At 52.8% G+C, this 23,995-nt stretch overlaps 1 protein-coding gene across 1 annotated transcript in view; it reads left to right on the forward strand.

Annotated features, from left to right (window-relative positions):
* Positions 1–647: 647 nt before the first annotated feature.
* GRID1 (glutamate ionotropic receptor delta type subunit 1) overlaps positions 648–23,995 on the forward strand; it is a 661,749-nt gene continuing 638,401 nt past the window's right edge. Inside the window, exons 1-2 of the mRNA XM_036223755.1 lie at positions 648–1,118; positions 3,375–3,530. Coding sequence (XP_036079648.1) covers positions 1,040–1,118; positions 3,375–3,530 — 235 coding nt within the window. The 5' untranslated portion in view covers positions 648–1,039. The remainder of the gene's footprint in view (positions 1,119–3,374; positions 3,531–23,995) is intronic.

Genomic DNA, 23,995 nt, shown 5'->3' on the forward strand with positions numbered 1-23,995 from the left:
GTTTCCGGCCATGAATTGGGCTTCAGAGTCCAGGCCTTCTGCCGAACTCCTGGCTGAGCGCGGGGCCTGCGATGTGGGGGATGGGTGCCTGCCCAAGTCCGCGCAGCTAGATAGGGTTCGAGCCCACAGTCCCCGCTCGGCTCCGTGACGCTCCGCCGCGCCGGTCCCCGTTGACTCCCTTTGCATTCCGGTCCTCGGCTCAGCGCCCTGCCGCGTCTCTCTCTAGGCTAACCCTGGTCCGGCTCCGCGAGGGCTCTCTGCCCAAGGCGGGGGATACCGTGTAGACGCTCGGTGGCTGAGGTCGGCGGGCGCCAGGGAGCTCCGGAACCCTCGAGGGCAGTCGGTAGCCAACCCTTCTCCATCCTCCCGCCCCTGGCGAATGGGGGACGCGAGGCCCAGGCCGCTAAGTCTCTGTGCGCCGCAGCCCCGGCGGGTCCTCGCTGTGGTGCCGGCCTCCGAGCGTCCCCTGGGCCGGGAGCGCCGAGCACCCGGCGCCCTTTCCGAGCTGCGAGCAGGCGAGCGCCGCGCGGCAAGGCTGAGGCTCCGCAGTCACGTGGTTGAGAAGAGGGCGGAGGGGCGGGAGGCGGGTAGGGAGGGGCGGGGGAGCAGAGCCGAGGGGGAGGGGGAGGGGAGGGGGCGTCCTCCGCAGTTCGCTCCTAGCCTGGGCTCAGACACACAGTGAGCCCGGAGCCGCCGCGCCGGCCCGGCCGCCGCCGCCACCGCCTCCAGTCCCTCCGAAGCCGTTCCAGCAGCGGGAAACGCCGCTGCCGCGCGCCGCCCCCGCCGCGCCGGCCCGGGCTCGGGCTGCCAGCGCCGCCGCAGCCGCCACCGGAGTCGGAGCGGGAGCCCGACCGCGCTGGGCTGGGCTGGGCTGGGGCGGGCGCCGGGCGCAGGGGCGGGCGCGCGGGGGAAGACGCACGGGCGGGCTCAGCTCTCCCGGGGAGCAGCCCGGGACTGCACCCGGACGGGCGCCTCCCGGCTCCGTGCTGCCCTCGGCCTCGCCCCGGGCCCGGGCGGATGAGCCGCGCGCCCGGGGGACATGGAAGCGCTGACGCTGTGGCTTCTCCCCTGGATATGCCAGTGCGTGTCGGTGCGGGCCGACTCCATCATCCACATTGGTGAGCGCGGCGGGCGGCCGGACCGAGGCTGGGCGGGGGCCTCAGCAGCGCAGTGGGTACGCGGTATCCAAACTTGGCGGTTCCCGGGTCCGAGGGGCTCGGCGGGCGGTGCTACCCCCGAGGGCCGCGCCGTGCCGGCGGGCGGAGGAGCTGTGCACCGGCCGCGCCGCGCTCCTGCGAGCTCCTCGCCACTCCCCGGTGTTCCAATCCGGGCGCGGGGCCCCGCGGCCTCTGCCCACACTTAGGGCCGCGGCTGCGGGGCACCCAGGGTCGGACGCGCGTTCAGATCCGCGCCCCAGGAGGGCCGTCGGCGGGGTCGGGCCAACCCTTCGGCGCAGCTCATAGCAGCGGGGAGCAAGGGGCGGACACGGCCCGGGGTCTCGCCAAGTTGGCAGGGCAGAATCAAAAGAGGCCCAACCAGAACCGTGTGTGAACGTGGGTGGGTGAGTGTTGTCAGCGTTTGTCTCTGTGCGTGCGCCTGGCACCGTGTTGGTGTCACTGCAAGAGGGCATTGAGGTGTGTGGGGGCCATTGGAGCCTGTGCTGGTGAGTGCACGACAGTCAGCCTGTTAGAGTGGACACAGTGTCTCCTTGTCTCCCCGGTGTGTGTCTGTGTATCTTTTGCTGTATGTGTGGATGCGTATCTGGTGATAGCAACTGCAGTCCGGTCCTGGACAGTCCCAGAGTTTCCTGTGGTGCCTGTCTTGGGGGCCGACAGACTGTCCGGGTGGTGGGAGCCGAGGAAAGAAAAGCGTGGGCGGGGTGGGGGGTGGTTCTGTGTGTGTGTGTGTGTGTGTGTGTGTGTGTGTGCGCGCGCGTGCGTGCGCGCGCGCGCGCGCTGAGCGAGTGTGCGCTGAGCGGGAAGAGATGGATGGAGGGAGAGAACCAGGAGAGGAGTCGAGATAGAGAGATGAAGGGCGCCCGCGAAGGGGTAGTATGTTGGAGTTGATAGCAGCATGAGAGGAATCCCAGGAAGTTGGGTTGGGTTGGGGGCTGACAACGGTCGATTTGGGGAGCCGCTCTGCAGTCTCCTTTCCGGAAGTTGGGGAAGACCAGTGAACACACAAACTGGAGGTTGGGTGTAAGGAGGCAGGGATGATGGGATCTGAGAGGTAGGAAGTGGTGGGTGGGGTGGGGAGGAGGTAGGCTTCAGGTTGGTGAGCTGCACCACCCTCCGCCCCTGCAGAGGGTGGGGGGTCAAAACCTGCTTGGGGGTGGGGGTGGGTGGTGGGGACTCCAGTCACACGGTCAGCATTGCAGCTCTGGGTATAACGTGGAACTGGGGCCTCCCTCCTCCCTCCCAGTCACCAGCTCCGGGTATCATCCGGCCCAGCCTTGGGGATCCTCGGGGCCTGGCGAGGTGGGTTCAACTTCGGAGTTGTCCAGGTTGCTGGGCAGGGATATGGTGAGTCGGAAGCTCAGAGTGGACCAACGCAGTGCTAAGCGTGGAAACAGACCAGCCGAAGGCCTCCCTGGAGGAGCTGTTGAAGGCTCTAGAAGGCCCTTTCAAGAGCAGCTGTATCTGGCTCCTAAGCCCTGCTGGGTCAGAAAGCAAGAGATCTAGGGGACGGTCTCCCTCGGCCATCCCCACCCCCTAAAATAAACGAAGGAAGAATAAGTCAGGGAGTGGAGAGCAGAAGGTGGAGTCTAGGGCATCAGGCTAGGCGGTTTTGCCTGTGGGTGCCAGGCTGGGACTGAGATGGTGGTTATCCAAGACCCCTGAGTAAAGAAGCTCTCTGTGGTAGGGAAGCCACCCTTGACCTGCTTGCTTAGCTCTACTCAAAGGGGGATGTGCAAGGCAGAAGAAAGTCCTTACCTTTTGGGATTTGGGCAGGGGACACTGCCCTGTGGGAGAACTTTCTGGCTCTTGGGATGGGACTTATGGAACCATGTCGGGGCATTTGGGTGTTGCCTGAGGCTACTCCAGCTTAGCTCAGTCCATAGTTTGGGGCATGGTGGGGTCATGAGGTGCATTGGTTGTGTTGGTTGGGAGACACATGTGTGACCTGGTGGCAGCATATGCGATGTGCATATGTAACTCATGTCAACTGCGTGCACATGTGCACTGGATGTGTGGGCCATATTCCTGTACTGGTTGACTGAGGAGAGACTTAAACTATCCTGAAAGGCCAGTCTAGAACTTCTACCACCTGGCAACCAGAGGTCTTGACAACACCATGACCAAAGTGGGGGTAGGGGCAGGGTGGGAAAGAAGAGCTTCTCTTTAGGCCGGGTCTTGACCCTTCCTCTCCTCCAGGTGCCATCTTTGAGGAGAACGCGGCCAAGGACGACAGGGTCTTCCAACTGGCTGTTTCTGACCTGAGCCTCAATGATGATATCTTGCAGAGCGAGAAGATCACCTACTCCATCAAGGTCATCGAGGCCAACAACCCGTTTCAGGCCGTGCAGGAAGGTGAGTGGTCACGGCATCCAGGCAGCGCAGCAGTGGGTTACAGGCTTGGGGTTACGCAGCGGTGTTACGACCAGCTTGGCAGAGCAGAGCCCTTTGTGCGCCTGGGAGCCGAGTTGCTGCGCATCAGGCGTGCGCTCTCCGCCACTTACCAAAGCTGCGGCGCGGTGGAGTGCTCTGCGCTTGCGGGGCCAGGACAGAGAGCTTGCAAGCCGAGCTCCTGACGGGGCGTGTCGCGGGGTCATGCGGCTCCTTTCCAGCTTGGTGGCGCGTGTATGAGTCCGGCGCTGACCGTATAGGCGTGTGTGGCTCTGGGCCATCTTTGTTTCTCGAGTGTTTGTGGATGGGCGTGTCTGCGGGCATGGTAGCTGTGTAGGTGCGCCTCCCCTGATCTCTGTGGGCCGGTGTCTTCGGATGCTGCTAACCGAGGCGCGCCTGGCGCTGAAGCCTTTCCTGCTGTCCTCCGCTCACCGGGGCACAACCTGGTTGGTACGCGCTGCATTTCGCACCCTGATCCCCCGCAGTACCTTGGCCCCGCGTTTCTCCGCCGCGCTACTCCTCCGGGTTTGGAGGAGCCGGTTTCTCTAGCTGTACCCGCGGCGGGTGCAGGCACCTGGGCCGGAGGTGGGCGCTGTTTGACCAGGAAAAGAGTGGAGTTGGGCCAGGCCTGGTTCCAGAGAAATCCTAGCCTGCGCCTGGGCCACTCTGGTCCACAGCCTCTGCCTCAGGTCCGGCCGCCACCCGTGGGGGCAACAGGTGCGCTGGAGTGGGGGCCGGGAAGGGAGAAGCTAGGTGTGTGTGTGTGTGTGTGTGTGTGTGTGTGTGTGTGTGTGTGTGTGTTAGGGTAGGGACATTCGCGTCAGCGGCCTCCTCTGCTTTCTCCCTGCTCTCTCATTCCCTCCTTTCCCACCTGGCTGATTCTTCCCTTATTCTGCCTACTTCCTGGTCAGGACCTAAGGATCTCTCAGTTCTTGATATCTGCCCAGCCCGGGTCACTTTTCCTTTCCTCTGCCTTCCTCCTCATGGCTATGGGCTAGACTCTGAGCTCTCTCTCCCAGTGCTGAGAGTAGAAGGCACAGCTGGCAATATGGAATGTGGGGATTCCTCCCAGGAGGAACCGGCAGGACAATGGGTGTAGGGAGGAGGTGGGCTGGGTGAGGGCTCCAGGCCAGGTCCCCCTCTCCCAACCCGCTGGGACTAGAATCTTCCTGCTGCCACCTGTTATAGGCTGGCTGTAGGTTTCTTGGGTATGTGCAAGGAAAGGGTGACTCAGTGAAGGCTCTGGTCTGGGTCCACAAGGTCGGTGCTGGTGCTACGGAGAACTTTGTCTTGGAATGCGGTTTTTTGGGAGTATTCTATTCTTGGGTGCAGCAAGGGAGGGAGAAGGCCCTGCTATGGGGCCTGCAGGTCCAAGTATGTCCTGAAGTGGTTATATAAACCTAGAGTTCTGAGTGTTTTGGGGTGGTAGTGAGTGGGGTGAGGCTGGTGTTGCCTATTGTGGGGACTGCTACTTCTAGCCCTGACAGATGTCCACTTAGGTCCAGGAGGGGAAATTCTTGCCCTTCTTGGTGTCTGGTCATGTCTCACCAGCAGTCCCTGCCCCCATATTCCCCACTCTGGACTTCTTTTGTGTGCCCTCATGAAGGCTGGCTCCAGACAGGGGAGGGTGGGCTTATTAGGCAAGACCCTAATTAGGGTGCAGATCTGGGCTAACCCAAGCTTTTCCAGTTATGCGCCACAATTTTGATTCACTTCCTGCTCTCTGGATACTGCCCCACCAAATTTGTTTCTGTGGGCATACATTCTTTGTGCTGGGAGTTGAAGACACAGTAGAGAAGCACATATTTCCAGCACCCAGGAGCTCATAGTGTGTTGGGACCCTGCCTGTGTTCCACAGCTTTAGTAGAGTTTGCCATTTGTCTTATTGTTGTACATGTGCTATTTTTTTTTTTAAAGGAGGAGTCCCAAATCTGGACTTCAATGTAAGATTTGATTTTTAACTATTTCTGACTAATCAATTTATAAACATAGTATAAGTCAAACAAAAATAGCTGTGGGCCATTCCACTTTCAAGCCCCAAAGCAGCTTTGTCCTGGAGATGCAGGGTTCCACTCAGGGACTTTTTCTGTAAGAGAACTTGCTTTTCTGGGCCTTAGTTTCTCTATTTGTATAACTGGAAAAATGTCTCAGGCTCCAAGGATGGCAGATCTGACATAGTCTCATCAGGATGTGAGGGTGAGTGTGTGTGTACTTCCAGACTAGGCAGTTGGATTCTAATGGCTGACAGTTGTCCAGGTATTGACCAGGTGTTGTTGAGCTACTTGCTGCCCAGAGATTGTGTGTACTGGTTAAAGCTGGCATGTGCTTTCAACTTAAGAGCTATATGAGCGGAAATCCACAGTGTTGTACCATGGCCTTGCGCAGCCCTTGCATGTCTACGAGAGAGGGGAGGAGTCAGCCCCTCCAGGGCCTCGGGGAGTGCAGAGCAGTGCTCAGAGGTTTCTGCTCCCTAGCCTGGGGCTCTGCTATGCAGGCTTCAGCTTGCTGGGTGTCCTTCCTTTTGTGCTCTGTGGGGTGCTGTCCATCTGTGGCTTGGCTTCCTTGATGGATAGCTTATCTCTCTCTTGGGCCTGGATATTCATTGCAGCAGGACATGGTTGGTAGATACAGTTTGGGAGGGAAAGGAAAAGACTTTTTGTAGGGAAGAGGCCAAGGATGAAGGGAATAGGTGGATTGGGGTTCAGTGTCCATCATGGACTAGAGAAGTTCTCAGTGACCTTCCGTGAATTTGGGTTAGAACTGGTTCTGCCCCCATTTTGGACCAAGAGACAGCACCAAGAGCTTGGTTGCTGGAGCCTTAGGAACCATTTTCATATTCTGCTTGCCTCACTTGCAGTGTGACCCTAGGAGATTCCCAGCCCTGCTCTGAGCTTTTGTTGCCATATCTGTTAAAAGGGACCATAGTACCTGCCTCATGGGATTATTGTGAGGATTAAATGAAGGAGACATGTATAAATTGTCTGTAGAAGGCCTGTGGTAGGTGTTGAGTAAACTAATTCCTTCTCTGTTTCATTTCTTAAGCTAGTGAATTCCTTGAGAGCAGGCCCTCACTGACCTTTCCATTTTCAGCTTTTTACTTAGCTTTCTCCCCCTGATTATAAAAGAAATGCATTGCTACAATGAGCATGAATTAATTAAAAAATGTAAAAAGAGAAAGAGCAGTGCATACTCATTATATAAAATGTGGAAGGTACAGGAAAGCATCGAGACAGGACCAAATCATTCTGAGGTCTACCTCCATTATTTCCTTTTAGTCTTCCCTCCTCCCCCTCCACTGTATTTTGTAAATGCTGAGAGCTCTCATTCTATCTAGTTGTGTATCCCACTTTTTTATCTAACATATCAGTGGTCCCTGCCCAGGAGATAGCGTCAGCATCTCCCTGAGTGTGATGTTAGTGTCATTAAAGATACCTTTAGGCCACTGCCATCATTCCTATTCACTTGGCTCTACGAGTTTTCTCTTGGCATTGAAACAAATTTTGCTACAAATTTACTTGATTAAAAATGGAAATTTATTATTTTATAGTTCTGCAGGTCAGAAGGACAAGGGCATGGGTCTCACGACTAAAATCAAGTCAGCAGAGCTGATTCTTTTTGGAGGCTCTAGGAGAGGATCCATTTCCTTGTCTTTTCAGGTTCCAGAGGCTGCCTGGCTTCCTCAGCTCCTTCCTCTGTCTTCAAATGAGCAATGGTAGGTGGGGCCTTTCTCACAGCCTATTACTCTTACCTCACTTCTGTCATCACAGTTCCCTCTTGACCTCTGACTCTTTGTCTACCTCTTCCTAGGACCCTTGTGATTTCATTGGGCCCACCTGAATAATCCAGGATAATGTCCCTATTTAAAGTTAACTGGTTAGCAACCTTAATTAAAGCTACAACCTTAATTCTCCTTTGCCATGTAGCCTATTTATATTGACAGTTCCAGGGGTTAGGATGTGGATGATTATTGTGGGCCATTGTTCTGCTTTCATGTTGGCACATCTGTCAGTGCCCATCATAGCCAGTGCATGCTGTCCATCCTTCCCTCTCTTTTGCATGGTTGACTACACTCTTACTTCCTAGGTGGCGTCCTCTTACCTTAGCCAGGCCTGCTAGTCACTTGGGACCTATAGCCATGTCTACCAGGCTTGCTCTGGAGATGGCACACTGTAAGCCTGTGGACCTATGCAGACTTACTTGTGCTCTCCAGCAACACACTGATGTCTTTCCCTGGGCCTGGATGATGCTTGTGCCTAAAGAAGTTCTTAGAATAATCTGCTTTTGAAGGGCTTCAGAGTTCCCCTTTATTCTAGGGTTCCTCCCGTGTGTGCATACACATGCATGCACACATGTGGACATACTCTCTCACTTTATAGACTGTACTCCTGCCCCACCAATGTCCTCATATTTTGGGTTCTAGAGGCTCCCTTTTAGTATCCCTATTGCCATAGTCTTGCTGCTAGATTAGGAGGTTGGACTTAAGTGGGAGTGAACAGATGGACATCTCATGCCAGGTGTGTGGGTAGGAGGCCATGGGTCTAGTGAGAAATGTGTTCTCAGGCTGTCCCTGAACTGCTGCAGTTCCTGTTCCTGGTGACATGGGAACTTTAACAACCTTCTTGTTGGGGCCATTTCTCTAGGTTCTTCTTGGAGGACAGCTAAGGCTGTCCCTTGGCACTCAGAGCTACATCTTATAAAGTCAGACAGACTTTCCAAATTCTTGTAGATGCCACGTCGAAGTCCCTATTTTTGTTCCCTTCAGCAGCTACTTCCCTCTTTACTTGGCCTTTTCACTACCCTGAAAATGCTATCACCTAAAAACCTGGAACATTTGCTTTGTACTGCTTGTTCCTAAACCATTTATAACCCAGTGCGATCCTTGGATGTGAATGTTTTTAGACTTGGCTACTCAGGGAAGTTGCCTCTATACTTCGGTTTTGTTCTGTGGTTCCCTTTAATTCAGTCAGGATAGACTAAGTTATGTTGTAGTAACAGACAATCCCCAAATCTTAGCGGCTTAACATAACAAAAATTTATCTCTTGCCCATGCTAAATTTCTATGACTAGTCAGCTTAGAGCTTGGCTTATTATGGTCAGTCAGCTTGAATATTGCCAGTTGCTGTGTCAGAGGGAAAAGAACTCTGGGGGGGATACGTGTGTATGCACATGTGTGTGCATGCATATGTGTGTGCCAACTGCTGTGTCAGAGGAAGAGAGCTCTGGGGGACACATGTCTATGCCACTTCTGCTTAAAACTCGTTGGCTGAAACTAGTTATGTGGTCCTAGCCAAGCATAAGGGATCCAGGAAGCACAGTCGTATGATGTTCCAGGAATGGGGGAAAATGGAAATTTTTGATGAATAACACAAATATTGCCCTATTCATGTCAAAACAGCCCTCTCCCCACTTCCTTGGTGGCTCACTAAAACAACAGCAACAACAAAAGAAACAGTCAAAGTTTTAGGTATTGGATCCTGGTTGAGTCAGACCCATGATTCCCATCTACTCCCCTTTGCCCACTTATTTGCTTGTGTTTCTGCTGCAGAAAGCTCTGCGTAGCTCTTTGGAGTGGTGGGAAGTCAGAATGCCCAGGTCCCTAGTGCAGCCAGGCTCTCACCTGTAGTTTTCTCTATGTCTGCCAATTTTGCCCTCTGTAAACTAGGGCCTGGATAGGCCCAGCTCTCAGAAGACTTGAGCTAAATGCTTCCTAAATAATGAGGTGAAGACTGGCATTCAGGCTCGGCCGTTTTTGGGGCCAGCACCAGTGAGCCTCTGCAGCTGGACTTCGGCCAGTCTGCACTTTCTGTGGCATCATCAGGGCTCCCTGTAGCCCTGTTCCCCCTACAGACTTTCCTTGTCCCCACTTCCCCAGTTCCCTTCTCACTTCTGCCTTCCTAGTCAGCAGGGGCTCTCTTGTTACAGCATTGGGCTAGGCAGAGACTCACCGCTCTGCCATGGGCTAGTTTACAACAGCCCCTTTCTCTTGGGGTCTGGCCTTTCTGACAGGCATGAGGCCTAGGAAGGCACTGGGTTTGTGTCCAGTATGCTGTCAGTTGGGTTCTTGAAGACTTTCCTCTCAGCCTATAAATAATCAGTAGCTGCCAGCAGGGGGGCCCAGGCTGCACTTTCTCTTCTGGCCAGATCCAGGACATTTGGCTCTGGCTGGCCCAGTCTCCCTGGTTTGCTTTCCTCACATCAGTCCTTCACCAGACCCAGGCAGAGGCAGCCAGGTGCTGCAGCTCCATCTCTGCCTGCCTTGGGCCTGGCCCCTGCCGGTGCTCAGCCTGGGCCTCCCACACCTAAGCACAAGGACAGATGTGGTGCTCAGGAGTTGGAGCAGAAGGAGACATGTTGCTCTCACTCACAGGTGGGCATTCCCATCCCTGCTCTGTTCTCTGACTCTGGACAGGTTACCTTGGCTTCCTCGGAAGATGAGAATGACAACACAGAGGATAGCTGTGAGGATCAGTTGAGGAAATGCACTAAAATGCCTAGCTAAGGGCCAATGGGATGGTTGTCACATTACTAGCCTGGGTGGTCCCACAGGGCTCTTGGTTTCCTATACTTCCTGACCTAGGGCTGGGCAGGCTTTCTGAGCCCCTGTACTATTTAGGACAGCTGGGAGTTGAGTCCCAGCCTTTCTGGGTGTCCTAGGGGAGCAGAAAAGGAAGTTAGCACTGACAACATGGCTCCTATGGAGGCTGCCCGGAGCCCTCTGTATGGGCTAGAGCTCTGAGAGCCTGTGGACTGTCACCATGCAATATTGCAGTCTTTCTGCAAATTCACTGTTGTGGATGGACAGAGTGCCCAGAATCTGGGCAGCCTGGCCCTGCCCCCAGGGAACTTGCCACAGGGCAAGCATAACTTGCTCTGTTTGTTGGAAACGGGTCAGCCAGGTCTGAGTTCAAATCCCAGCTCTGTGGCTGTTAAGCTGTATAGTCTTAAAGGTCACTTGCCTTCTCCTTCAAACCTCAGTTTCAGCATCTGTGAAGTGGGTCTACCTCAAGGTTATGGTGATGGATCTAGAGAGGTGATGTATACCTGACAGGAAGAAGGCTGTCAGCCAGCAGCAGTCCGTTGGGATACTCGGAAGAGGTGTGCTCAGCCTTGCGCTGGGGTTAAGGGTGTGGGTGGTAGGTATTTGTCCTCCACGTGTCCTGGCTACCATTTGTTTTGTCCTGCTGGGCCTCTGCCGAGGGTACATGACACCCTTTGGTGATACCAACTTTCAGGTCAGGGCAGAGACGTGGGCCTCACTGGCTGAACACCATTATACCCAACCCTTGGCTGTAGCTTTTGGCTCATCTCGTCTATGTGCCAGCCTTGGAGTGGCCTGAACCCCTGCCAACTCTGTTTCAGCCTGGCCTGGCCGGCTGGTTCTGCTCTTCCCTTCTCATGCAGCTCTTCTGCTCTGTGCAAGGGTGGAGCCTAGAGATCTTGCCTTGGTTTTGCTCCTAGACTGGGGAGGGGTTTTTCTTCTGTCTTTTTGTCTGAGCACCCAGAGGCAGAGGGAAGGAGGGGCCACACTCTGGGCCCTGGTCTGTGCTCCCCATGCTTTGTCTCAGTGGTGCTGTGTTCATCATAGGGGCTGGCACCAGGTGCTGAGATGGCTCTGACCTGGTTCCATTCTTGTTGCCTTCCCGATCATGGCTGCAGACATCAAATACTTCTCCTCAGCCCTAGGTGGCTCCCAGGGCACCTGCCTTTATTTGTCCCTACCCAGAGCTCTAAATAGTCCAAACAACCTGGTGGGCCAGCCAATTCCTGCAGGCTGCCAGCCTGGGATACAGCTCTGAGGGTGTCTCCTTGTCATTAAGTCCTAAGCTGGTACCTCAGCTCAAGGCTGGCGTCTCCCTTGTACCTGATAAAGGCTGAGATATGACACTGTAAAGTCCACAGTACTGAGCCAGAGCTACACAGGGTGTTCTTAGTGTTCCTCCAGGGACAGTAGACAGGGTGGCTATGCCTCTGGGGAAGAGTGGTATGGTGGGCAGTGCTGAGGAGGAAGAACTGTCTGGGAGGCTGGGTCAGGTCCTTGGTGTTCCGTGGAATCCAGGCAGAGATCCCACACTTTGTGTATGCATGCATGTGTGTGTGTGTGCAAGTATGTGTGTGTATGTGTACTTAAGTATGTGTGTGTGTGTGCACACATGCATGTGTTGCAGATACCTATGCCACCTAGGCACATTTAGCTGAAAGATTCAGCAGTTCTTTTTTTTTTTTTCCCTTTTGATTCAGCAGTTCTAACTGCTGCTTGGAGCCCACCTAGTCCCCTCCATCTTTGCCCCTCTCATGAACTTTCTTCAGGTCTTAGTTCAGATGTGGCCTTTCCAGGGAGTCCCTAGTACCCGGAGGAGGCTGCCCTGTCATATGTTTCCCATTGCCCCGTGTTTGGTGATATCTCCTGGAGATTGGGCTACAGGAAGGGAAGGACCCAGTCTCGTTTGTGCCCTGCTGTATCCTCAGCTCTAAGAGAGGGAAGTTCATGGCGCACTCAAAAATTATCATTTCCTTTTCACTCCTGGGGGACATCCCTGGACTTAGATTGTGGTTTTGACCCTGGACCCCTCAGAAATCACAATGAGATAGTCATTGTGATGCTAGCTGCTCAACTTGGCCAACATCGGGAGGAGGCTGTGGGCTGTAGCTCGTCCCCTTCCTCATTGCTGGCATCCTCTTTGACCTTGGCATCTTGTCAGTGGAGTGAGGGTTGGGGCCAGCCTGGTTGCTTACCCCAGGGAGTGGGCCTCTTGGGGTCCCAATTATGTGAGTCAGCAGATACCGCAGGGTCCTGGTGTCTAGAGCAGTAGGAGGGCCCTGAAAGCCAAGGCCAGGCCCACCGAAGGCGTAGAGGTAATATGGACTGAATGGTTGTGCCCCCTCCTAAATTCTTATGTTAAAGCCCCAATCCCCAATGTGATGGTGTTTGGAAGTGGGGCCTTTGGGAAGTGATTAGGTTTTGATGAAGGCTTGAGGGTGGGGTGCTCATGATAGGATTAGTTATAAGAGACCAGAGAGCTGCTTTCTCTCTACCAAGTGAGTGTACAGTGAGAAGGTGGATGTCTACGAGCCAGGAAGAGAGATCTTACCAGGAACTTAATCAGCCAGTACCTCGATCTTAGACTTTCCAGTGTCCAGACTGTGAGAAATAAATGTGTGTTGTTGAAACTACCTAGTCTATGATATTTCGTTATGACGACATTAGCTAAGACAGGGAACAGCTGTGGGCAAACCCTGGCCTGGGGCTAGACTTGGCGTGGGTGGACTCATCTGAGGAAGTTGGGCCAGCCCTATCCCTCCCAGGACCTCAGAGTCCCAACTAGTCAAATGAGATCACTGCACCTCTGAGGATCGAAGATTTTCATCTCCAACCTAACTTTACACTGAGCTAGGCTTTCTCTACCTACAGCCCTTTAAATATTTAAAGACAGCTACTGTGCCTCTCAAAGAATTTTTCAGGCCGCACATCCTAGAGTCTAATGGTTTCTCACTCGATTCTTTTTTGGATACTTCCATTTGTCCTTCCCTTCTTAACACACAGCAACACTGATGTGCCTCAGTGAGGGCCTTAACTTGCTGACCTCAGCTTTCCTGCTGTAAAATAGGGACAGTGGCACCTCCCTTACAGGTTGTCTTATGGACCAAATGAGATAATGATGACCATGGAGAGAACTTAGCTGGTGCCGGGCACCCAGGAGGTGCTCAGTAAACAGGAATCATAGTTGTTGTCTTTATGATGTCATCTGGCCAGTACAGAGGGAGAGGGATGGTCCCTGCTTCTCTGGATGGTCTGCTGACATTAATGAAGCCCGAGTGAGTGCTGGCTGTCAGCACTGCCTCCTGCCGTGGCTCTGGGTGAGCCTCTGGTCCTCAACCCAAGAATGCGTCGGAAGCTGCATCTGGAGCTTGTGCTGACTCTGGTGTTCAACTTCACATGGACTGCATTAAAGTCCAGTTTGCTCAGAGCTTTGTGAATCTTACTTGTGCTTACCCAGCCCGAGCCTGCTCACAGGGACATGTGCTGCCTTCATTGGCTTCAGAAATGCTCCATAGTCTGGGCCCAGCCCAATCCCACTGCCCAGCTTCTGATCTCACTCCCCAGTCTGCTCTGTACCTTGACACTGGATTACTGAGCAGCACCCATAGGAGTCAGGGTCACATCAGACAGAATCACTGACATTCCACTAGCTGACTGCATTACTGCACTTGACTCAGTCATGTGTACTGTTTCTACCCATGCACACTCTCTTAGGTACAGGTTTCACAGAATCACAGCGAGGCAGAGTTGGCTGGGGGCCTGAGTGTTTTTAGTTCATCCTCTCTTCATTGTAGAAGCTTCATGGACAGTTGGTCACTTGGGTGGCGCTGGGAACCAGCCCGGGAAGCTCATACAGGCCAGGAATGCGGTGGGCTTGGCAATGTTTGTTCTTTTATAAGCTCCTGATGATGGCCTGTTAAAAAGCAGAGATGCCTTTCAATACCTTGTGCCCAGGGTTGAATGTGCAGCTTCTCAGGGCAACCCTGGGCAGCACTGGGATATTATTCAGGAAGCAAAACTAAGTAGGGATTGCTTAGAAACTTGAAGGATTGGTAGCCGAGCCAGCATTCTCCTTGTTACTTACCAGCCTCCTAGAATTCATGTGACCCCCACCTTTGTCCTTGGCCTTTGTTTGGTTCTTTCCATCTCAATTGCCATCTCCCCAGCCTCAGTCTGGACCCCTGTGGTCACTTGCTCACTGTTCCCTGCCACTATCTTCTCCTCCAGGTCACACAACAGCCACAATTATTTCCAAAATCACCTTCCTCTCCTGCTGGAACCTTTCAGTGGCTCCCTTCTGTGCTAGGAATAAAATCCAGAAGCCTTGCCAGAGCCTGCAAGCCTTCAAGTGCCCCCAAAAGGGCTGACCTCACCTTGTCTCTTGACTTCTCTGCTTCAGCCACATTGGCTTTCTTCCTGTCTCTCCAACAGGTGAAGCATGTTCCTGTTCCAGGTCCTTTGCACATGCTCTTCCTTCCATTTGGAAAGCTTTTTGCATGACAGGCTACTTCTCAGCCTTCACCTATGCCCCAGATCTCACCTCCTTGAAGAGATTCTCCTTGGTTCTCATTAGGGCCACTCTTATTCTCTATTAAACCCTTCTTTCCTCTTTTGTGTGCTTCCCTATCTGCAATTATTATTAATTTATTTCTGAAGAATGTCAGGTCTATGAGGACTGGAAAGCGTCTGTCTTGTTTAGTGCTGAATTCCCAGAGCCTGGTGGTGTGTGGCTGGTTGTGGGTGCTCAGAAAAAGTCCCTGGATAAATTATAGGGTAGGTGGACACACGGGACCTCCACTCTCTGAGACCCTTGCAAGCTTGTGGTAGTCCTGCCTTTATGCTCAGGACTACTCAGGGTCTCATGACATGTGGGGCCTTGAGGCTTGTTGCATTTACAGCAGCCCCATCCTGCCACCTAAAGCTCACTTGTGCTGGCCCTTCCCTCTTGGTTAGCTTCTGGGTTTGAAGATCTTTTCTTGGCAAGAAAAGATAGGAGCTGATGGCACTACCTCTCCTTGGCATTTCTGTAGGGGCGGTCAAAAGCCCACTGTGAACAGTCAGCCACAGTAGGGGGGTTCCCCATGCTCATTGGCTGGGGTGGGACACCGTTTTGAAGTCCCCATTTAAGGAATGCATTTCCTCACTTGAGCTATTCTGTCATGGGCTCAGGGCCAATAGCATGTCTACCCCCTCTGTAGGACTGAGGTGTACCCATGGAGGTGGGAGTGGGTGTTGTGGGGAGGGGAGTTATGCATGGGAAGTAGAAGCTCCCTTGGACCCAGGTGCTGGCCACCGATGGCCGTGAAGGCTGATGGCTGCCCGGGTGTTGGGTATGATCCATAACCTAGGCTTCCAGTCTTTTCTTCCACCTGGAGTCCTCTGGTGGGCTTGGGAGCCTCAGTCTCCACATATATGAAATGGGGATAACATCGTCCTGGGCATTGCGTCCTCTAGGCCATGGTGGGAGAAGGGGCTGAGGGAGGGAGGAGCAGCTGTAGGTCTAGGGCCAGAGAGCCTGGCAGCTCTGAGCTTGGTGGGGAAGAATGCTATACAATATACTCTGCCAGCACTCCCTTGGTGGCTACTCCAGGGGCTGGTTAGCAGTGCCCAGGTGCAAGGATGTAGCTGGCACCCCTGCCACATTGGCCTCTGAGGAAGCAGGAGTTAAGACCCTCCTGTTGAGCAGGGGTTTTGTTATTAATGATCAAAACCTCATCAGGAGAACCCCCCTTCTCCCTCCCTTGCCGAGTAGGCTTAGGGGTCCAACTGTGTCAGGCTACTTAGCTCCTGCCAAGAAAGTTAACTTCACTAAAAGGAGGACAGCAGATCTAGGATGAATATCAGCACCCACTGATCAGCACTGGTGAGAGCTCCAGGTGAGCTTCTAGATGGTGGGGTGTAGCCAGACGGGGACTGTGAGCTGGCTCTGTCCGGGCCATGCCTCTGGGACACTATATGAGTACATGAACACACAATGTACACTTGCACACAGTGGGTAGGCTCCCACCAGCTCACCCCTCAGAGTGCATACTAGGGCATCTCCCTGATACCCATGCCCGGCCAGACCCCTGGGCTCCTGGCCTGTAGGGTGATGTCTGTGCTCATCATTTGAGTCCTCATGTCTAGCCCTGGCCAGATGTCCAGCCTCCTTTCTGCTGTATGCCGTGGTGCCCTCCCTGTGCCAGAAGAGAGGGCCTTGCTGTCCCCTGACTGTGTCTACCCCCTTGTCCCCGTGCCTCAGTTTTCTCATCACCTTACAGTCTCAGTTTGCTATGCCTTTCAGGAGACCTTCTATGGCTGCTGTGCTCCCTTAGCTGGGACTGGGTCTTCCTCTTTGCTCTGTCCTGCATGTCTCCCATCGTGTCTTAGTGAATGCCTGCGAGGTCTGTGAGCTCAGGCACCAGGTACAAGCAGGAGCAAGTGTTTTTTAAGTGGCCATCTGACTATACCTATGGCACATACGTGTGTCGGCCTGCTCACACTTGAGAGTGCATGCCTATATGTGCCAGTGAGCTCACAGACACAGACCTGCAGATGAGCTGAGACCCCAGTGGGTCCAGGGATCATCTGCTTAGAGAACCCCTCTCTGGGGAAGCCTGTCAGGTGGGCTACTGGGGTTGTGTTATGAGGACCCTGCTGGGACTGTGGTAAGGTGGCTGAGCTATGGCACCCTGGGGTACGTGCCACCACTTTAAATGTAGCCACAACCCACGCCTTTACCCTCAGATTCAGCCTCCCCCATGTGGGTGGGTCTTTCCTATCCCTACACGCCTATTGTGGGCAGTGGTCTCTGCTCCATTTTTCCAAATGACCCATTTATGACCACTCCAGAGCTCTGTCCAGGTTCCAAGGATAGAGAGGAGTCCTAGGCTGGCAGTCTCATGCTCCAGGCTAGCTCTGCTTATCTTTCTGTCTTGTGGGGATACGGCCCTAGGCTGACCCTGGGAGGCTGGGCTGCCAGGGCAGTACTAGGTGTTCTGGAAACGGGCTAACTTATCTCCAGGGGCCTGGGCAGTGACTGCCCCGCTCTGAAGGACTAATTGAATAGAAATCCTCCACACAGTGAGGCAGAACTTGGGCCTTGCCTAATCTTGTTAAGAAGTCCCCTGATAGTCTCATTAGGCGGCTGGCTGCTTGGAGAAGTTTATCTCTGCCGGGGTTGGGGGGCGGTGGTTAGGCCCCTGGAGGCTGGTCCTAGGATCAGGCCCCCACCTAGCTGTCCTTCAAACACAGGCTTAGGCAGAGACGTGAGGCTGCGGCAGCTCTGCTGGCTACCAGTCCTTATTTAATTGGTTACGGTTTGTTGAATTTAATTGCTTTAAATTATTAACTTAAGCTGGAGAAAGTAGGTGGGGGGTTGAGGAAGAAATATGAGCCTTCTTATGGGGCATGAGGTGGGCCAGAGCTAAGAGGATGGTTTCTAGCCTGGTCAAGACCCTTTTCTGGGAGAACCTTGGCAGGCTGTGTCCAGCAGTGAGGACCTGGCCTTCCTGACTGCCCATCTTGAATGCTATAGTGACAGAGCTGGGTGTGTCAGGGACAGACAAGTAAGCTAAGAACAAGAGAAAAAAGCCAACCCAGGGCTGTGGGAACAAATGTGGTGCCTAACTTAGCCTGGGATTGGGAGCAACGAGAGGAGGCTTTCTGGAAGTGACTCCTGCGCCAAATCTTAAGTGAGGAATGGGAGCTGGTCAGATGAAGAAAGCAAAGGCAGGATCTTCAGGTGGTGGAGCAGCTTGAGCAAAGACTCAGAGGTGTGAAATGGCAGGATCTATGAGCTGTCCAGGGTTGTTGGGCATAGGTGGAAGAGGAGGGTGCTGACAGCCTGGTGAGGTCTGCAGGGATCTTAGAGTTCCCTCTCTGTGGTCCTGGCAGAAGTGGCTCAGTCTCTGGGGACTGAGCCCATAGAGCAGGTAGGGACAGGCTGTAGACCATAGAGGGGATATTAGGGCCCAGAGCCATGTACCTAGGTCTAGGACGTAAGCTGTCAGGGGAGAGATGTATGGGGATGAGAAAACTCAGGGGGACAGGCAGCTCCACCCACTCCACCCACCTTCCTCTGCAGGCTCATAGTAGGTGGGCTAAAGGGGGTGCGTATCACCATTGATTTCCTTCATCATGGCTGTGGACATGCTCCTCCAGTTCAGACCGAAATGCATACTTTTGCTGCACAAAGAGGGGTCCATGGCTGGGCCATGAACTGTCATTTGGCCCATCCCCTGTCCCAGACTCCTTAGTTTTCCTACCCCAGACACTGGGCTCTGGAGTTCTTAGGAGAGGGACAGGTAAGCCAGGCATCAGTAGCTCTGATACTGGGGTCTCCAGAAAGGGCCGCTGCTCACATCAGCTGACATGGGGGCCAACCTTTTTTCCCAATTTGGGGACCTCAGCCTGGATGCTGTGTACACTGAGCAGAGCTCTGAGCTGAAGATGGCTACGTTCTCTGTAGGGAATATTTCTCTGAAAGGAGTATTTCATTTTACCTTATCAGTAACAGGGAGCAATGGAGTAGTGGTATGTGCAGTAATTTTACAGTAATTAAAAAAACCCCTCAAGATATTGGTTTTCTTTCCATTAGTGAGATGGTGGCACACAGTAAAGCCCACTGTCTTTTTATAATCAGATTTAAATTGTTTTAATTATACAGCCCATATTCTCCCAGTAACATACCATCTCTGTGAGTTAATGGGCTTTGAAATCTCCCTTTGTTGCATATACTGTGGATACAGATTTTTTTGTTAAATGATTTATTTTATATATAGAAATTCAGAAATTTAGCTATGAGGTGGCTTCAGATGAATATTGGGAGGTTCTCTTACGTTAGAAGGCAAATAAAGGCAGAAAACTCAGGCCAGATTCCTGAAAGGAATTCTGAGCATCTCATCTCCAGAACAGGGTTTTAAGAGCACAAGTGATGTACAGAGCTACCAGTTTTGGTTTTGAACAGAGCAGAGAAAACATTCATTCATATACTGTATAAATTTCTCTGTTGATCCTTTAGTGAGGACATTAGAAAGGGAATGTTCATTCATTCATTTATTCATTTCCTGAGTACCCACTGTGGGCTTGGGCCTGAGCTTGGGGAGACATAGCAAGGGAAGCCATGATCTTTATTCCTGAAGAGCCGATGCTTTCCAGAGAAACAAACATTTATACATACTGTTCTCAAATAAGACCTTTTCAGTGGTCGGTGCTTCCACACATTGGACTGCAGGACAGGTCTACAGCATGCGGGCTCGCCCTCTGCTGATGCTCACTAAATGCTGAAGAGGGTACACAGCAGTGAAGCAGTGTGGGCCCCCTGGGGCTTCTTGGAGGTTGGGCTGGGCTGACCCAGGGCACCCCTCATCCCTGCCCTCCCTACTCTGTGCTAGGGGCCTGGCCCTGTCTCAGGACCCCCTTTGGTGTCTACTAGGGCCTGGCCTTGGTCAGCTAACCTCTTAACTGGATGGGGCTGCCTTAGTCAAGCTGCTGGAGTTTCTAGAAAAGAATCCTGGGTCCTCATGGCCGTTGGCTGAGGATCTGAGTGGTGTGTGTGTATGTGTTGGGAGCAGGTGGGATTCAGCTTCCTTGGTTCTCCTGGCCTGGGCCTAAGACACCACTGGGATTAGAACCTGACTGACTCTAAAGTGCTGTGTGACTTTTGTGATTCACCGCCCTCTCTGTTTCTGATGCTGGCTACAGCAGCATGGGGAATTGTGCTTCTAACATAGGTCTCAGGAGACATGCCCTCCAGTATGAGGGTAGTGTGACCCCATCCTTTTCCACTGCTCTCTTCTTGTTGCTGCTTCTGGAATTTGGTGCCCAATTAGCTAAGGGTCTCTTGATAGTGATGTGGGGAAGAGGCAGAATTTTCTCAAGGATTCAGGAGTGAGCAGAGTGGGCAAGGCTGAAGGTCTAGCTGCCCCTTGTCCACACCACCCCCTGTCCACACCACTCCCTCCACTGGAAGGGCCCAGAGCGACTCTTCTTTACAAGCCATCCCAACATAGAAGCTCAAGATCAGAACCCTCCTCCCAGCCTATGAGAACTTAGAGAATTAGTACCCTTAAATCTAGACCCCCTTGCTAAGCTCAGAAACCCCAGCATAACATTCCATGCTAAGAATTCCCATCCCAGGGTCCAAACCTCTCAGAATAAGAACTTTAGACTCAGAACTCTCTAGCCTGAACACCTACTTTGGAAGCCTCCCAGCCCAGATCCTCTAAGCTAAAGTCTCCTGCACCCTGAACATTCCCATCTCTCCTCTTGATGTGGTCAGATCAGTGGCACACTGTTGTTTAAAATCTTTGCCTTTCTTGTTCCATATTTTATTTCCCCTGAAGTTAGTGACTAAATTTTGCTGGTTTGGTGCTTCGTTTTCCGTGCATTTCTCACTGATTCATCTCCATGCCGTTAGCCAGTTGTCTGAATTCCCTCTTGCTTGGCTGTTCACATCAGCTGTGATTTCCATTCCACCACGTGATCAATATGTCTGGCTGCTGCAGGGGCGCTCTCCCTAAAACTGACTGTGAGACTCACTCTTACCTCTCCAAGTTTCTGCTCAGGATGTCACTACTTCTCCAGGCTCTTCTCTGACCTCTGTTTAGAATTTCACCCTGTTCCCTGGGCCACTCTCTGGCACTTGTGACCTTGCCCCGTTTTTCTTCATGGAACTAATTTGCTTCTAAGGGGCTATTATTCATCTAGATGATTGATTTTGTTATTGTTCTTCCACTCCCATCCTGAATGGAAGCTGTAGGAGGGCAGAGAGTGCTGTCTTTGGGTCTCCCATGTCTGGCACAGTATACGGCATGCAGCCAGAGCCCAGTCAATGCAGCCTGCATGAACAGCTGAGTACTTCTGAGATGGTTGCCAGACCCTGGTGCAGAACAGTGTCCTGTGATCTGAGAGTTCCCCACTCCCTCCTCCTGAGGTCACCTCCCTCATGAGGTCACCTCTCATCTGCTGACTCCCAGTCTTCCTCCTCTACTCTTGCCCTCTTTTATTCTCATGGGTTCCTCAGCTAGGTGTGGCTGGCCTCATCACTGCCCATCAGGGTGCTCAGTGTGGACATCCCCTAGGGACAGCTTTGGGTTCTCATCCCCAAAGAGAGAACTTCCCTGATGTGTGTCCTGCAGCACAGTTCTACCTGCCTGGCCCAGCCTTGGGGTGCAATGGGAACTACTGCACCCCTGGGAGCAGCAGGTTAATTAGTGCAGCTGGAGCCAGCTCTGGGTAATTACCAAATCCATCCCTGAGGGCAAGCATGTGCCTGCTCCAGCCCTCCTGCATGGGGCTCTGTGGTGCCCCGGTCCGGCCTCTTCCAGCCTGGTGGCTTCTTCCGCTCTATGCTTTTGCTTTCTCCTCTTCCTCTGCCTTCCCCTACAGCTCCTTTTAGAGGCTTTTCTGGAAGGCAGGACTCCCGGAAGGCTCACAGATGTTCTCTGGTGTCTCATCTGGGCCAGGCGCTGTGTTGGGTGCTGGGAGAGGTGGTGGATGTAGCAGGTATGTAGAACTTGCTGTTCAATGGAGAGAGAAGGTGAGAGACTTTGGAGGCAGACCAGCTGGGTCTGAACCCCAGCTCTGCCACTTACTAGCTTTTGACCTTGAGTAACTTACTTAAGCTTTCTGAGCTTCACTTTCCGCATCCATAACATGAGGATAAACATAGTATGTGCTACTCAGGTATTTGTGTGAATTAGAGTGGAAACAGGATGCTCAGAGGTGCTCACTGGGATGGCCCCATCCCCATCACATGTCAGTGTGGCAAGCATATGCCAAGCACCTGCTGTGTGCTGGGTGCTGTGAGGAATGCAGGGATGACTCTGACCTGGCCTCAGAATTCCAGGAACTTATCATGGAGGGGAGAGGAGAAGGGAGGAGGACAAGATGAGAGCCGTGTTGGATAAAGCAGCAGAGGAGTAGGACAGAGTTGAAAATTTAGGTAGGAATGGTTCTGGGGCCTGTTGGGCCTTGAGGGTCCCTAACGGGGAGGCCTTTTGAACTTGACTTCAAGGGTTGGTCTGAGCTTGGGAAAGAACGGCAGAGGAGGTAGCCTGTGGATGTTGGGATGGGCATCATCATGGGGTTCTCGTGATGGGTGGATCCCTGACGTAGGAGGAAGCAACAAGCTTCCTAGATGAATGGCGGTCAGAGCTTCTTCAGTTGTGTGGGACAAAGATACAGTTTACCCTGGCCTTTGACAAAAGGGGTCTCTGGAAAGGCAAGATCTTGGGTTTTGGTGGGAATTCTTTATGGCTCTGCTTGACTTCATTTTTTTTGCTGGTCTTCCACCATATGTCATTCATTCTTCCTGCTAGCAAAAATGGCAGGGGAAAGAGACCAGTTACCTTTCTGCTCCAAGGGAGAGGTCCTCAGAGGACTCTGATGGGCCCAACTGGGGTCATGTGCCCATTAATGAGTCAGTCAATACTGCAAGGGATGGGAACATTCTGATTGGCTCAGCCTGAGTCATATACCCATCCATGAGCCCCATCAATGTTACCAGAGATGGGGGTATCCTCATTGACCAGCCTTGTGCCTCACTCCTCTAAGACTGCATGAAATTGGAAAAAAGAATTCGCAAAGGGAAAGAGAAAGTCAACAGAATAAGGTGAATGAGTAAATTCACCTTATGCTCTGATCATTCAGAACTGTAACTGCCATGCCCACCCTGGCAGCATTTTCGCCTCCACAGTTCTCCTCGTGGGCCTCTGTTGTCCTCATCATGCTGTTTTCAGGGCAAGGCCAGGCTTCCCCTACCAGTGAGGAGTTCCCTTAGTTCAGGACAGCACCTGCCTTTTTTATAGCTCCAGGGAGAGTCTCAAAGTTGGGTCAATGTATCCCCTGGGCAGGGGCTTCTGTGGTATTGTAGCTGGGGCTCAGCTGTGTTTGGCAACCACCTGCTCCTTAAAGGACAGTGTCCCTGGGGAGATGCCCTTGCCACGCCCTCCTTGGTACATGGATCAAGGATCAGAGGCTCCTATTCCTGCCATGCAGCCTCTGTCTTTTTCTGCCCATGCTCAGTTTGGAGGGGTAGGCTGGCTCATTGGAGAACTCTCTTGTGGGGGCCATGCTGCATTCCTGGTGGTCAGGCTTGTGTTCATCCATTGTTAATTGAAGAGTCGTCAGAGTGGTTAGGCAGTCAGCTGTGCTGTGTGACAGGGTCTTTCTAGAATGGGTGAATGGGTGACACTCACATGAAATAAAACAACTGTCAGAAACAATCTATAGCCATGTTTCCATGGAGCCAGGCCTGGTTATGACTTTGTGTGTTGCCTCCTCACAAATGAGGTTTGTCACCCAATCATTGCACTTCGGTATCTGTTATGAAAGCCAGCTTTGCAGCTGTGCTAGACAGGGGCACCCCAAGGATCCAGGCACTCAGAGGATGGTGGGGGGAGCCAGTCCCTGTCCAGGAAGGCATGGAGTCAGTGTGGATGGGAAGCAGCTCTAGTTGTCATAGTGGAGAGGCCAGGCTGTGAATGCATGCTCAGATTTCCTCTTTAGCTGCCTGCTTGGGCTCTAGAAGAAGACCTCCTTAGCCAGCGAGCTCCACATGCTGTGACACTGCCTCAGGAACACCGGTGTTCCTTGAGGCCCTCAGCCCCTGCCCTCCTGTCTTTGAGGTGTTACAGTTCTTTCATTCAATCACTAAACCCTTTCTGATACCTGAATTTGTACTTGGCTTGGGTGTAGGGGCTAGAGCTCACAGTGGACATTAAACTTTAGTACCTGCATCTGCCATCCTGAGCCCCACTAATGTTTTCTTGATGTGCATGTGCACATTTTATTGTAAACACAATGAAAAATCTCCTTAGACACAATATCAGCCTAGTAACTCCAATGATCAAACACCCAGGAGCACAACCTAGAGCTGTCTGTGTCCAATACAGTCTTCAGAAAGGTA

Source organism: Rousettus aegyptiacus, unplaced genomic scaffold (assembly GCF_014176215.1).
Source record: "Rousettus aegyptiacus isolate mRouAeg1 unplaced genomic scaffold, mRouAeg1.p scaffold_m13_p_6, whole genome shotgun sequence".
In the NCBI taxonomy this organism is placed as follows: domain Eukaryota; kingdom Metazoa; phylum Chordata; class Mammalia; order Chiroptera; family Pteropodidae; genus Rousettus; species Rousettus aegyptiacus.